The sequence below is a fragment of the Notolepis coatsorum genome (genome assembly GCF_963971535.1).
Source record: "Notolepis coatsorum genome assembly, chromosome: 4".
NCBI classification, from domain to species: domain Eukaryota; kingdom Metazoa; phylum Chordata; class Actinopteri; order Aulopiformes; family Paralepididae; genus Notolepis; species Notolepis coatsorum.
Window position 1 is genome coordinate 25834322 of NC_140168.1, and position 15551 is coordinate 25849872.

At 42.9% G+C, this 15551-nt stretch overlaps 2 protein-coding genes across 3 annotated transcripts; one reads left to right on the forward strand and one right to left on the reverse strand.

Moving 5' to 3' along the window:
- Positions 1-215: 215 nt before the first annotated feature.
- On the forward strand, positions 216-1158 carry nr0b2b (nuclear receptor subfamily 0, group B, member 2b; the record flags this gene model as incomplete). Its single annotated transcript, XM_084311885.1, has 2 exons — positions 216-804; positions 905-1158. 2 exons carry the CDS (start codon positions 216-218, stop codon positions 1156-1158), a joined length of 843 nt encoding a protein of 280 aa, XP_084168011.1.
- Positions 1159-3090: 1932 nt separating this feature from the next.
- Positions 3091-15264, reverse strand: kdf1b (keratinocyte differentiation factor 1b). Of its 2 annotated transcripts, none has more exons than XM_084313682.1 (4): positions 15077-15264; positions 13140-14157; positions 11196-11270; positions 3091-6650 (listed from the first exon to the last, which is right to left on the reverse strand). In XM_084313682.1, exons 2-4 carry the CDS (start codon positions 14137-14139, stop codon positions 6580-6582), a joined length of 1146 nt encoding a protein of 381 aa, XP_084169808.1. In that variant the 5' UTR covers positions 14140-14157; positions 15077-15264; the 3' UTR covers positions 3091-6579. The 2 variants fall into 2 exon arrangements, with proteins under 2 accessions (XP_084169808.1, XP_084169807.1); XM_084313681.1 differs by having other exon boundaries at positions 3091-6653.
- Between the last annotated feature and the right edge of the window lie 287 nt (positions 15265-15551).

Consider the following 15551-nt stretch of genomic DNA (forward strand, 5'->3'; position numbering starts at 1 on the left):
CACAGCGCAGGGATACACGGGAGGGAGGGTCAAGGTTGACTTGCCATGCCCTGGTGATATCCTGTATAAATAGGGCCTTGGCTTCTGGTTGATGTATTGTTTTTCGGAGAGCAAGAGACACTGTTCCGGATTCTGAGTCACTCGACGGATGGGACTTCTTTGTGCGTCGTCTCTGTAAAGGATTGGCACTGAGGGATACCCTACTTCACTTCACAATGTTTCCTCTGGTAGAGAAGACAGCCAGCTCCCATTGCCCTGGTTACCGGGAACAACAACATCCTCACACCATTCTGTACAACATCTTGAGCTGGAGGGACAGCTGCTACCTGAGCAACGACGCCGTCCACAGCCGGAACTGTAATGCCTCGTTACACCGCTGTCACTGTGGCCAGAGGCGGGCCGTCTGCCTGAAGAACCCGAAGGTGACCTGCCAAGTGGCGTCCGCCGTGCTGGTCAAGACCGTCCGCTTCATGAGGGGCCTACCGTCGTTCGGTCAACTTCCGCCGGAGGACCAGCTGTCGATGCTGAGAGTCTGCTGGGTTCCCCTCTTTGTGCTGGGGCTAGCCCAGGAGAAGATCGCCTTCGAGGTGACCGACGCCCCGGATTCCAGCCTGCTACGACAGATTCTCCTCAACGGTCAGAGGCGGACGGAGAAGGACGATGAAGATGTCGATGCTGAGAAAAGGTCACTGGCGACCACTGCCGGGGTTCACAAACTCAAATCCTGCTTGCACAAACTGTGGAACCTGGATCTCAGTCCAAAGGAATATGCCTACCTGAAGGGTACCCTGTTGTTTAATCCAGGTAAAACACACAGTTGAGTTCAAGTTAGCTGATCAAACAAGTGAATATACTGTATCTACTACACTGAATAGTATCATTGAAACGGCTCTTCTCTCTACAGACGTTCCAGGGTTGAGAGCCGCTGTGTTGGTTGACGGTCTCCAACGGGAGGCTCGGCGAGCCCTCAGGGAGGTCACTGAACTGCTGCATCCAGGAGACGCCGCTCGCTTCAGCCACATCCTCCTGGCGGCTTCCGCCGTTCAGACCGTCAGCCGAAGCTTGGTCACGGAACTGTTCTTCAAGCCCGTTATTGGCCAGGCGAATCTACTTGATCTATTAAGTGAAATGTTACTCGTCGGACCAGATTGGAATTAGATGGAAGCAAGGACTTTTTAAAGTGACTTTTGAGTGTATGAGTGAGAATGTAGTTATTATTTTTTTTATTATTATTATTATTATTATTATTATTATTATTATTACTATTATGACATTTTATACAATGAAAACTATGATGCAGAAAGTGCAAGAAATAAATGTTTCTAAACTTAATTGTTTTGGGGGTATTATTTGCCTATGTAAGAAAAACAAATGTATGGCAATCAACATATATATATATACCAAGATGTATGTCAAATACTTCCACTATTTTAAGGGAAGTGTGAGAATAGTTTTGTGAGCTCAAACAATTGCTTGTATTCTGTCTCCCCCGTGTGGTGATATATGGCATCACCAACAATAAGAACTCGTCTCACATTACAAAGGAGAAGCAACAAGTACAGGGAGATGTGATGCCGTTTTGTGTTCACCCGTTTCAATTGAACCCTTCTAGGTTTACGAGCACACCGATTGATTAGAATCCACATTCTAACAACGATATCACAGTGGTGTTAAGTAACTAAGCATTTTTTACTCAAGTACTGTACTTTACGTTTAGGGAATTTTATACTTTTACTCCACTACATTTCAAAGGGACATATTGTACTTTTTACTCCACTACATTTATCTGAACCCATCAGTTACTAGTTACTTTGAAGGAAAAGATTTTGCATAGAAAACATGGCAAAGATGTATGAAGATTATATACTTTCACATTTGAAGCCTGTCAACTTCAAGAGGACGTAATCAGAGCAGCATAACTGGACCACATACCACTTAAACATCACCTTTAATCCGAGCACCATAACTGGACCACATACCACTTTAACATGACCTTTAGAGGTCAATGGATCGAGGTTTGAACACTCCCAAGCATTAAAATACACAAACATCATGTACTTTGACTTTAGATACTTAAGTACATTCAATAGCAAATATTTCTCTACTTTTACTTAAGTAAAATTTGAATGGAGTACTTTTACCAGAGTACTCATTTATCTGGGTATTTCTACCTTTACTTAAGTAAAGGAACTGTATACTTCATGCACCACTGGTGGCTACTGGCCATTGAAAGCTAGAGTGGTAGAATTGAGGGGAAAAATTCCCCCACAAACTCTACATATGATCTGAAAGGATTTTAATGTTTTTTTGCTCAAAATTGAAATGACCACAAATTCGCTTGTGACAAGACGAGCAAGTATCATATTTTAAACTCTCCAACACTGCTGAGAAAACACAGTGCACCACGGACAAAAAAAATAAATCAACAAACAGACGAGTACTATTGCTTTGAAGAATTGCCATTCCATGGCAATAACACATTACACTTCCTAAACGAGGACAGATTTGACTTCCTAGTTTTTTGCCACAGCCAGAATAACCAGTTTCACATCGCGCTAATATGATGTCCTTGATATTACAGTCAGTTCTTGGCTCACTAAAAGAGAGTAATGAAATGGGTCTGTAGTGTTCCGATGTCCTTGATGTTACAGTCAGTTATTGTCTTACTAAAAGAGAGACTAGTGAAATGGGTCTGTAGTGTTCGGTGTCCTTGATGTTACAGTCAGTTATTGTCTTACTAAAAGAGAGAGCAGTGAAATGGGTCTGTAGTGTTCCGATGTCCTTGATGTTACAGTCAGTTATTGGCTCACTAAAAGAGAGACTAGTGAAATGGGTCTGTAGTGTTCGGTCACTTCTGACGATTCTGCCTTGCCCGTTTCAGGTTAAGAAATCTGAATAAAATGTTGTTCTAGACATTGATGGCATCTATTTCCTGGCTGAAGGGGTATCCACACAGAAAAAAAAAGACACTTTCAAAATGTAATATAACCAAAAAGTCACAACAGAGGTCGTCCCCCCACCTCTCCCACAGGCCACCATGGCCCGTACACAGTATTGAACTCAAGGACCCTTTTCAGGAGTAACAGTCGGTGCATGTCAGTGACCTTTAATACATACTACCTAAAGGCAAACAGGCAGGTTATTCTCATTCTGGATTTATTCATTTGCATACTAGCTGTCATGGAGTGCAGCGTAGAGGGGAAGTAACACACAAGAGGAAGATCCAGAGGCAGGTATATGAAACGACAGGGTGATAGTGCCTGTGGCTCGGTCGCTTTATAACCTTCAGCTAGAATGAGGTCCACAATGAACCGAGTTCATGCTGATAAGAAGCGGGCAGCAGGAATTTCACTGACTCAGCTGCCAGCATTCCCACCAGGGAGAGAGAAGAAAAAAAAACAGCATGTCTGAATGAAAATTCATTTGCTTAGATTTTCTGTACACATGATCTCAATAAGGTGGTGAATGAGCTCAGTGAGCATTTTCTCCTACCCGTATACATTTTTGATCAAAGATGCAAAAATCATAAATCATAATTTATATTCTCCTTTTCTTCATTACAATTTACTCAGCCCAGTAACAGACACAATATTTCTGGACACTGGAAATACATACCCCCAGGTCCCTAGATGTTCCTAGATACCAAGAACATGCAAATTGACCTTGCAGAAGTGGAGCAATCTTCCATTTACTTAGGCATGTACCTTTAGGCGAAAACGGTCTAGCTTTTCAGCTAGCTCTTCAGCTAATGCTAATAACACCAGCAAGCGAGCTCCCCCACCGCTCTGTCGGGACGATGGCATTTAAGAAAGTATCTGCTGTTAAAATGACAAACAGCATTGACACTTTAATTCACGTCGATTAAAAACATGTTTGTTTTATAATGCTCACTCTCAGCAGGAGGATACCACACGTGTTGTTGATAAATTACGTCACGGTATCGGAGCATAGAATTCAAGTGTACTCGCCGATACTGATAGCAGCGTTTTAGGCTGTATCGGAGAGGCATTTCCGATACTGGTATCGGTATCGGAACAACTCTAGTTTAAACTGGGGAACTCCTCAGGGTTAGTTTAGTTAGTTAGTTAGTTATGGATGTGCACCTCACTCAACACACAGGCCTAGTCATCCTGATACAAAGCGCTTTTGAAGAGAACACCTCCGGGGTCACAAGAGTCAGACAGGGATGTGGTTACACTCCCGACTACTTTTCATATAAGCGGTAGAATAAAGACTTCAAGAGGAACATTCACTACACATTATGACACAGAAAAATACAGAAAATCACATTAAATATCATATGAAGCCTAGACAATTAAATACATAATCACTGAGGTATATATATATATACAAGTTCATCATCATTTATCACAAAACTGCCTGTGCCGACTAAAACGATTGATAATCACATATTTGTAACTGGACAACATACATGTCGTCCAGCAGGGATTTGGCAAAAGCATAATATTAGGAAGAACATGGGAACACTTTTCTGCAACACTGATCTTAAACCGTCGACTGTGTATCCAGTTGAAATAAATAAAAGGCAGGTGTACTGGTGAAAACAATCCCGCCACATAATTAATGCCCAAAGATATAGCACTATCTGCCAGTGATGACGACAGTCCTACTTTTCTATACTTTTCGGAGCGCAGTCCAGAGCCAGAGCCAAAGCCAGATGTCCTCTGCATAGAAGTACAAGAGTCCGTGAGGCTGAAGCAGCGAGAGTCGGGTTTCATGAACACAAGTAATTTTTCCTTCGAGAAACAAAAGGCGGGAGACTCGATCGTGACGCAGCGTTAGCTCTTTTCAAATCGACCTGTCTCTCCAAGAGTTAAGTGACTGGAGGATCAGGAAAAGAGGGGCGGGGTCTGAGACAGGTCAATTGTAGTACCATCTCACACAATGTGCGATTAGAATTTTGATAACTGGACATTCTAACGGTGTGTGTCACACAATGGCTACCGGTCGTTAAAAGCTATTCTGTTGCTAAGCTAAGTCGTGACGTATCGACCGTCGATTAAACCGTTTCCGGGGGGCCAAGCTTCCTGCGTTCGGCTCTGGTCTTTTCAACACGCCACAGTGCCGAGTCCCTTGTTGTTTTTATAGATCGGAGTCATAAAGACGCAGTTTGTGCTCCTAGTGTCTCCCGCCGTCTGAAGCGGAGGAGGTTTGGCCCCCGGACATGAATAGATACATCAGCGTGGCATCAGACTTAAAACCCTTTCACTACCACACTACCAAAAATGGTTAACCCTCTCACTGCAACAATACAGAAGGCTAACCCTTTCACTGCCACACGACAAAGGGTTAACCCTTTCACAACCACACTACAGAAGGTTAACCTTTCACTACCACACTATCGCCTGTAGTGTGGTAGTAAAAAGGTTAACCTTCTGTAGTGTGGTTGTGAAAGGGTTAACAACCGAATAGAGTTCTATAATTCCAAGATGGAATTCTGAGGGCTAAAAGGGATTTAAATTTTTATGGAAAAGGGGTTTTGCTTAGTCTTTGTATAGATTTGGCAGTCTAAAATGTTATTTAGGCACTGGGGGGGGGGGGGAATGACATATGTACCCCTTGCTGTTTGGCCAGGGTTTGTGGTCTTCAGATTAACAAGCCTAAACAAGCTGTTCACAATTGCTTCCCCTCTATGATGTTGGCTTTGATTAACCAATTAGCTGTTCTTTTTGGAGCCAGGAAAACTGCTCGCCCTAATGTAGTGCCCAGTCTGTAAAGATGTTGTGGGCTAGCCGGGCCAGGGAGGGAAATAATAGATTTAAAATGTGGTGTGTTGCTGCTACACCCACCAGGAACAGGGCGAAGAGAAGAAAGAGGTTGAAGATAAATAATTAAAATAAGATTTAGCAACAAAAAAAGAAAGAAAGAAAATATTCCAGATTCAAGGAAGTCATATAAAATTGTTGAAAAGAAACATAATGTCCCCTTTAACCACCACATTACAAAGGGTTAACCCTTTCACTACCACACTACAGAAGGTTAACCTTTCACTACCACACTACAAAGGGTTAACCCGTTCACTACCACACTACAGAAGGTTAACCCTTTCACTACCACTATATGTTAACCCTTACACTACCACACTACAGAAGGTTAACCCTTTCACTACCACACTACAGGTTAACCCCTTCACTACCATACAGAAGGTTAACCCTTTCACTACCACTATAGGTTAACCCTTACACTACCACACTACAGAAGGTTAACCGTTCACTACAACACTACAGAAGGTTAACCGTCTGTAGTGTGGTAGTGAAAGGGTTAAGGATGGACATGAAAGAGGCCGGAAGCCGGGAGCTACTGGTGAGATCGGAGTCATACAATCCTTCAAAACGTAGACATAACATTCATAGAGCACAAAATACACACACACACACAGTCCTGAGTGACATCGTGACTCTTCACATTCTTTGAAGCGAACCCGTGGGTCTCTGTCGCGGCGTGGCCAGAGATATCGCTCCGTGCGGTACGAATCTGCCTTCCTTTTGGACCCCCGTGTGGACGTAGTGGCGTTAAGAAATTCCAGGATAGAGCGGCCAAAGCATCGGCGAGGAGGAATCACGTTCTCACAGAGGTGCGAAGGAACGGGACGCCGGAGGAGTCGCTCTCCGTCTGGCCGGGGGAGTGTTCTGCTGGATGAATGAATGAATGAATGAATGAATGAATGAATGATTTTATTTCTGCCCTTTTTTTTTTTTTTTTTTTTTTACAAAGCATAGTAGTAGAACTCCCAAAAAAAATTAAAAAAAAATGACCGAAAAGGTGTAGGCTGAAGCCGAGGCTTATAATTGCCTACCCTTTTTACATTACATTACACTATTTACACAAAAAAATTAAATACAAAAAAGAAACATAATTCAGTATATCATTTAGCAAAGGTTACAAACGTTTCATAGTTTTATGTACAAAACGTATACACATTTATTTATGTTTTATTTATTTTTTAAATACTTTTTCTTTTTTTATATATTATGTTTTTCTTTTTTCCTTTGTCACTATTTGAACACAGGTATGTTATAGATGAAATATAACTAGGATAATAATGAGGTTTTATATTTATGCATCACCTTATATTTGAATAATTTCTTAAAAGTATGTAGCGAACTACACATGTTTACTTATTTGTCAAAGTAAAAAGAAAAGTTAAAAAAAAGTCTTCTTTGGAGAAGCGGAGGTGGGAGCTGGGGGGGAACAACAACAACAGCAGCAGTCAGCCAAGAGGAACCAGAAAGAAAAACGTCCGTTCAATAATTTAATGCAATGAATTTTGCAAAACATATTTTAACGTTTGACACAATGAGGTTAGATTTGCGTTTAGTCCTCGTTTGCCCTCATTGCCGAGCTGTATTGAATGAGGACTGCATAGATTCGACCACTAAACGTACTACAACGTATATCATGCCAGTTAGGGTACAGACCTGCATCTCGTGTATACTGTTTATTTACTCATATATTTATATTCAGAGTTAATTATATTGTTTACACCCTTTATTTTTCTCATATCTTCATATTCATATTTTAATTTATTAACTATATTTATGTCTTATTACCCTGCCCATACCTGTACTTCCCCTCCTATGCTATGACACCCGAATTTCCCCAAGGAGATCAATAAAGGAATATCTTATCTCATCATAAAAGTGCTGCTTATTCCAATAAAATTCAATTGAGCTCATCTCATTGGTGCAATCATCAAACACAGAGGCAAGTCACAAGGTGACAACAGCAGAAATGTTCCTGAACTTGACTGAGAGGGTCATAGGTCTATGTTAGGACTGAATGGTGACAACTTGAATATGAAGGAATACTGAATATGAATATATACTAAATATGAATGTATACAGAATATGAATGTATACAGAATATGAAGGTGTACTGAATATGAAGGTGTAATGCATATGAAAGAAGGTGTACTGAATATGAAGGTATACTAAATATGAATGAATACTCAATATGAAGGTGTACTGAATATGAATGTGTACTGAATATGAAGGTGTACTGAATATGAATGTATACTGAATATGAAGGAGTACTGAATATGAATGTATACTGAATATGAAGGAGTACTGAATATGAATGTATACTGAATATGAAGGAGTACTGAATATGAATGTATACTGAATATGAATGTGTACTGAATATGAAGGTGTACTGAATATGAAGGAGTACTGAATATGAATGTATACTGAATATGAATTTGTACTGAATATGAAGGTGTACTGAATATGAATGTATACTGAATATGAAGGTGTACTGAATATGAAGGTGTACTGAATATGAAGGTTACTGAATATGAATGTATACTGAATATGAAGGTGTACTGAATATGTGAAAGGGTTAACCTTTTGTAGTGTGGTACAGAAAGCATTAACCCTTTGTAGTGTGGTAGTGAAAGTGTTAACCCTTTGTAGTGTGGTAGTGAAAGTGTTAACCCTTTGTAGTGTGGTAGTGAAAGTGTTAACCCGTTGTAGTGTGGTAGTGAAAGTGTTAACCCGTTGTAGTGTGGTAGTGAAAGTGTTAACCCGTTGTAGTGTGGTAGTGAAAGTGTTAACCCGTTGCAGTGTGGTAGTGAAAGTGTTAACCCGTTGTAGTGTGGTAGTGAAAGTGTTAATGTCAAAGATAGTCAACAACTGCAACCTAAAGAAAACAGGTGCACTTGAAAGAACAGCTTTGGAAAAGGTTCCTAACCTAAAGTGTTTCTGCAGCAACACCATTTGGTACAGATGAGTTGTGAATGTACTTACAATTTTACAGTATGTTAAATATGGATAAATTAAAACTATAATAGAATGTATTGTGACTTTGCTGGTAACGAGAACATGAGAGCAGGCTGTGCAACGTGAGTTTGCTGTAAGCTCCCTCTGGAAGCAGAACGTGTACTAAAGCTGTCTCTTCACGCACAATACTTGAAAACTAAGTACAGATATTATAAATGTTTAATCGTAAAGTCCTTGAAGCAATGTTTTTGAGAGTGAATCAGTGCGGGCGGGGGGGAACGCTCAGCTTGCTCCAACACTACAGGACATTTAGTCACCAAGCACACAGTCTAAAAAACCAACTTAGGCCAAACTATTTGGATATTTCAACTTTGCTATTTCGGAAGTTTCACTCTTCTTTTCTTTTCATTAGGCCTAATAGACCTGTTCGCCGTTTACAAACATACCGTGTTCAAGCCAATCAGCAATACCAACCGAGTCACGTGACTAAGTTACCCCGGACCTGCGCGAGATGCTGCGTACAGCGGTACAACGGGACTCTATGAAGAAACCATGGCACTCCCCTGACTAAAAGTTGTTTCAAACTAAAACGGCTGGATGTCATTTTGCCAAATCAGCATGGCTGTGTGAGTCTTTCACCTTTTACATATTCTAGCTTTGGCATGGATCGATTGTTTATATCGCTAGCATGGCTAACAAATGCAAATATATTGTAGTCTGCCCCGTTGTTCTGACCAGGATTACGTTCCTTTCTGCCCCGGTGATGCGCGCGCACACGGAGTCTGACGTATACGGCGAACAGGTCTATAGAGGCCTTGCATGGAATGTTTGTGTAGCTCTCCTTCTGGTAACTACATTCAAAATAAAATGGCTCATTTCTGTGCAGTGGTGGAGTAGGTAAAACACTGGAAAAGCACGTCACTGGATCCAGTAGTAAGACACCAAATTGTGTTTTTGTTGGTATATTTCTTTTTTTTTTATCTACTTTTTTCTCCCATTTTCTATTTTTCTCCCATCCCAATTTCGTATTGTCCAATTCTACCCTCCCCTGTCTCTAACGCTGTTAGGCCATGCCTCCCACAGGCCGGCTGCAATGTGGACAAGCCTTGCATCACGTGTCCCCTCCGGTACACGAGGAGGCAGCAGTCGCATCTTTTCACCTGTACAGCGCGATCTCTCAGCGGCGAGGGTCTGCGTGGGAGGGACACGCCGCCCCCACTGCTTCCTGATTCTACTGTGCAGGCGCACCAACCGACCTGTAGGAGTCGCTGTCCACAACGTCCGATCCCCACCCACCAGCTTCCCACCCCCTAACACTGCCAATTGCGTTAGTATGAACGACCAGCCAAGCTGGTAGCAATGCCGAGAGCTGGGCTCGAACCCAGCATCTCCTGCATTAGTGGCGAGCGCCTTGCCCACTGCGCCACTTAGCCGCCCTGTTGGTATATTTCTTATATCTCAAAACATAGCAACTGTTGTTTTGCACATAGCAACCCGTCGTCTCTTCCATTGCCATATACAAAACAATGGTTGCCATATTACCATGCTATGCTGGAAGACTGATGACTACACAAACATACCGTGCAAGGCCTGGCCTCTATTCATTGCCTAATGCATGCAAGTGAATTTCAATCTTTGTTATCTTTATTTAGTATCGGAATGTGATCACAGATGATGTCTATCTCTGAGTCTTGATAATGTAAAACTAAAAAATGAAAGAATAAATTTATATTTTGAGACGATCAATGTATATATCGGGACGATTAACATGTTTTTTTAGTTAGTTTGGAGCCCTGTTCTCTACATAGTTACTGGGCCACTTATAAACATTACCATGAAGCCATATCTATAAAAAAAAATCACATGAGAATAGTATGGTTAACAGTGTCAAATGCTTTCTAAAACGGTCTAAAAATATATAAATATACCTATTGCATACTTGTTAGTTGTTATTATCAGTAAGTTCTAAAATGGCATATAAGATGAATGATTTTTACAGAAACCATACTGATGATTATACAGAATATTGTATGTGTTCAGTTCAAGTGATTCAGGATTGTTTTATACACTCGTTTTTGCAGAATCATTGAAAAACATGCCAATATTGTGTGTGTGGGGGGGGGGTTGCCCCTACCTACTTGGCAGTATGCCTGATATCTACAAGCGCTGTGGGTACAGGAGCCAGTGAAACCAGTCTACCTCGGTTGTTGAAAACCCAGTGAACCTACGACGGGTTTTTCCGCTAAATGACACCGGACACACTATACAGCGCATCTTGCCAAATATAAACTCTCTTATGGGAAACGGAATACAGTCACGCTATTCGAAGAACACTGGTGAGTAACTAGGCAGTAAATAACTTCAGCATTTCCCATGTTGGCATCAGCAGAACCGAAAGTGAAAGTACAGCGTGGATATATAATTAATAATGAATAAAAACAGTGTCAGATTGCTTACCCCCACTGTTCCTCCTCATCTTCCTGGCGTATATATCAGAGTGCGTCTCCTCTGATATTTGGACGTTGTAGTCGTCTTTAAGAAAACAACGAAACAACAGAGAACAACGGTCAGCTTTTCCCCTGCATAACAAGTTTCAAGTTGTTTTATTTGTCACATATAAGGCAAAACAGAAGTTAGGAAAAGAATATTGTACACGTCTGTGCAGTAGTGTGCACACATCCATCATGAATGCCATGTGGTGGATACAGATGCTTTTATCCAAAGTGCCTTACAGTACCGTGAATGTATAGATTTTTTTTGGTCAAGTCTAGTGGAACCTGAGCCCCTAATCCATACAGGTAGCGTTAGCGCCGTGCTCTCTACCCATTAGGCTGCACAGAACCATGAACAAAATGCCCGTACTTAGGGTTGGATACCATTCACATTTGAACCGATGTGGTACCGGTACCTGTGAATCAATACCGATGCCCAACGGTACCTTTTTTCTGTATTTTAGTCTCCAAAAATGTAATCTACCTACCTCAAAATTAGACCAAACTTCAAATTATTTATTATCATTATTATTTATTTAGAACAATTTGTTAATATATATATATATAATATTCTTTCTTTCTTTCTTTCTTTCTTTCTTTAATATTTGTCATACAGAAGTACAGAATACTTTTATACAAAATGCTTCTTACTGTTACGCTCCAGAGACTGTATTGCACCGAGCTTTGTCTGCATCTAGCTTTGTAAAGTGTAACCACACTTGCGACTGTTTTCGGCTAACCATTGCCCCGACTGCTTTGTTGTTGAATCAAGTCAAATCCTAGGTAAGCGTGTATTGTGCGCGTGAACGTTGACGTGAGGCACACTTCATAGGTTTTGTTTCGTGTTTTTTTTTGCATTACCGAAATGTGGCACCGGTGGCTCTCACGTGAATCGGTACTCTGTAGTAACGACGTGATTCGGTCAATACCCTTAAAAGCACCGGATTCGGTACCCATCCCATTCCCTACGTACTGTACAATCACTCAATGAGCCAAATGTATATAGTATCAGGATCAGCCCAGCACACTACAATATCAGACAGACCCACCACCATAAATAGATGTTCCAAGATGATACAGTAACACATTAAAAAAGGCACTGTAAGTGATATTTCATTGTTAAAATAAGTGTTAAATAGCTCTACATTCTGTCAGCCATCACTGCGTCCCTCCACTCTGCAGTAAACGGAAAATACATTTGCTGGTATCCCGTTCCCACTTTATCCAATCAGGAGAGAACCCTACACCACTTACAGCACCTTTAACAGCCCTCTGTGTGATTATTCAGTATTCACACAGTTCTTCCTGCTGGTTCATTTACCGGCCTGTGTGTCCTACCCTCCTGCCACCTTCGTTTACCAGCGGTTTTGAGGACAAGCTTCAGTGATTGCCGCAGAAATTAAATATACTTTGGGGGGAACGACCTGAGGGGGGGGATTGTAAGTGCAGTGTTACTATGTATGCAGGATTTGAAAAAAAATCTCTAAATTTTTCACGGGGGGGATTTCTTTTCAAATCCTGCATTCTACTGAATGTTCATAGTAACACTGCACTTCAGACACTTCAGTGTGATGGTGTCTAGGTCTTCTTCAAGTGTTAAACAGCTGAGAGCAGTCACTGCTGTTTTTTTGTGGTCTTCTTTCATACACACATCTTACCAAGTGTGTATTAACATCCTCACAAACCAACAAAGAACATGATCTATATCAAAAAGTATAATTTATGGTTACTTACGTTTTCTTTTACTCACTGAGCACTCATTGCCACCAATGCAAATGCAAATGAGTGCTCACTGAGTAAAAAAAAAAAAAAAAAAAAAAAAACACAAATTATACTTTGGGGGGAGCCATTATACCTTGGGGGCCCCCCCAAACTAGTATCAACATGCAGCGGGAATCACTGAGCTTACTGTTGTTGCTGAAGGAGACGGAGTCGCTGTCCCTCATGGTCTCGTTGCCGCTGTCCGACAGCGTGCGGCTGTTCCCGGTGACCTGTGGGGGGGGGGGCCTGTTCCCGGTGACCTGGGGGAGGGGGGGGGGCCTCCGCTTCTTGCTCTTGCGGGTGCTGATGCGGATGATGCCGCGCACGATCCGGCACTCCGCCTCCTGCTCGTCCAGCTGGTGCTCCTCCGCCAGGTCGTTGATCAGCCGGTGGATCTCGTTGGTCTTCTTCAGGAACACGGAGTCCGAGGTGCACTTGGCCCACTCCTCGATCTGGTACTCCGAGTACAGCTCCAGCAGCTTCTTGGTGATCAGGGAGTCCACGTCCTCGCCGCCGTCCTCGTCCCAGTCCTCGTACTTCATGGACTCGTAGAAGGACTGGGGGGGGCTGGCTCGTCTCGGACCCCCGCCGTGCGAGGAGGACGCTGCGGTGGCGGTCGGGTCCTCCTCCTCCCTCTGACTCTGCACTTTGACGCCGGCGATGTGAAGGTCCTCCAGCCAGCCGGCGCCGCCGTCCTCCTCCTCCTCCTCCTCCGGCTTCGCGGCCTTCAGGCTGATGGTCTCCGCCTCCTCTCGGGGGCTCTCGCCGGGCGCCATGAGGCACGGGGCCAGGACTCTGTACAAGCCGCACGTCAACACGGTGCACACGAAGGCCCTGCAGCCGCCCGGGGAGGCGCAGGGCCCGCAGGACTGAGCCCCGGAGCCGGGGTCGGGGTCGGCCGACCCGGGGATGAAACCGATAGTCTCGTCGGACTCCTTCCCGTTGGCGTCTTCATTATTAAGGCGGGCTTTGTGCACGCCCTGCGCCGCCTCGCCGCTCTGGGGCCACTCCCCCCCCGCGGGGTCCACACTGCGCTCCTCGTAGGACGACTTCTGGCTGCCGCTCCTCCGGGGAAGGCCGCTTCCGAGGCCGTAGCCGTCGGGCCCCGAAGAGGATCCGTGAGTCCCGGTCCTGCTGACAGGCTGCATGGCTTCACTCTCCAAGGTCTGAACCAGTCAAACGAAAGGTTAGGGGAGAAGATGAATGAAATGAATGAATGAAAACTTTATTTAACAGATTGCAGAATGGGGTACAATACAGCACGGCTCAATACACACACTTGTTAAGGGGATGCAGACCAGAGAAAGACTTTCGTCTGGTTTACATCAGGGTCCCCCATTTTCAATTCATAGTGACATTTATGACATACACACAACATACATGACATTTATGAAATACACGACATACAATATAGTACTGTAACATATACTATATGCAAATATACAGTACTGTTACCCAGAGATCCTAACAGAAACTATATTACTAGATGAGATGTTAATGGGGGGAAAACTGTGAATGAGATGACACACACCACTGGTGGTGCTAGGCTATTAATAACGCTGCACACCAAAGGGGTTAAATCATTCATAAGACCCTGGGGCCAACATCCTTTCATGAAAATCTGCTGGAGCTGTTGAAATGGAAGTTGCTATCCTCAGGTGCCAGGAAAAGTCATCCGACTGGTTCTCTTGTTGAGGATGTGTCGCCACAACATCAAAACGTCTACATCACTCCATTTACAAGAAATAACAACATAAACGTGTGGTGACAAAAACAATCTTTTGCGTGCACAGATTAATAAGAAATCATATCAGCAGTCATTAAAATCACGCAGCGATCAGCTGAACACATGACACAACAGGCCCATGTCGTGTTTACATTACACACCGTGTGTTGGACAGAAGAACAACATACAACATATCATTCAACAATCAACATCAACATTATTCACACTCCCATTTATAATTTGACGATAATAATATTCCGAAACATATAACGACTCCCTTTCGTGAATCGAATTTAATTTAATCGTGTTTCAAACTTGACCATTAAACCTCTCAAAGTGCTCCACGTTACTATACTCACCGCGGCATACAGTGGATGTCCACCACCTATCTTCCGGATGAACTTCTGTGCAAAGTCCTTCGCACAAAGGTGGGCATTTTAGTCTCGACTTGTTCAATTTATAGATGTTTATTAAATTATGAGCAAAGCTCGAAATTCCCAAATGTTTTTAAAGAAGTGTTGCCAAAACAAACCCCTGGCTGCTGCTACCTGAGCGTCAAGGTGGAACCATAAGCTCGGCCCACAGGTGGCTGGTGACGTCATGTGACATTTAAAGGAGCTGTCCATAGAGTTTCCGATTCAGACTTTCAGTCAAGTTGACAAGACTCGGTTGTTGTCGTTTCAAATGTGCTACCTTGAGTTAGCTTGTTATGGTTATGGAATGAATAGGCGTGACTCAAGGTAAACATTTCTTTTGCCTAGTATACTAGCCCACTTAGCCTTTTAGACAAGTGGTTCTCAAGTTAACCTGGGGGTCCTTGAGGGGGTTCCAAAA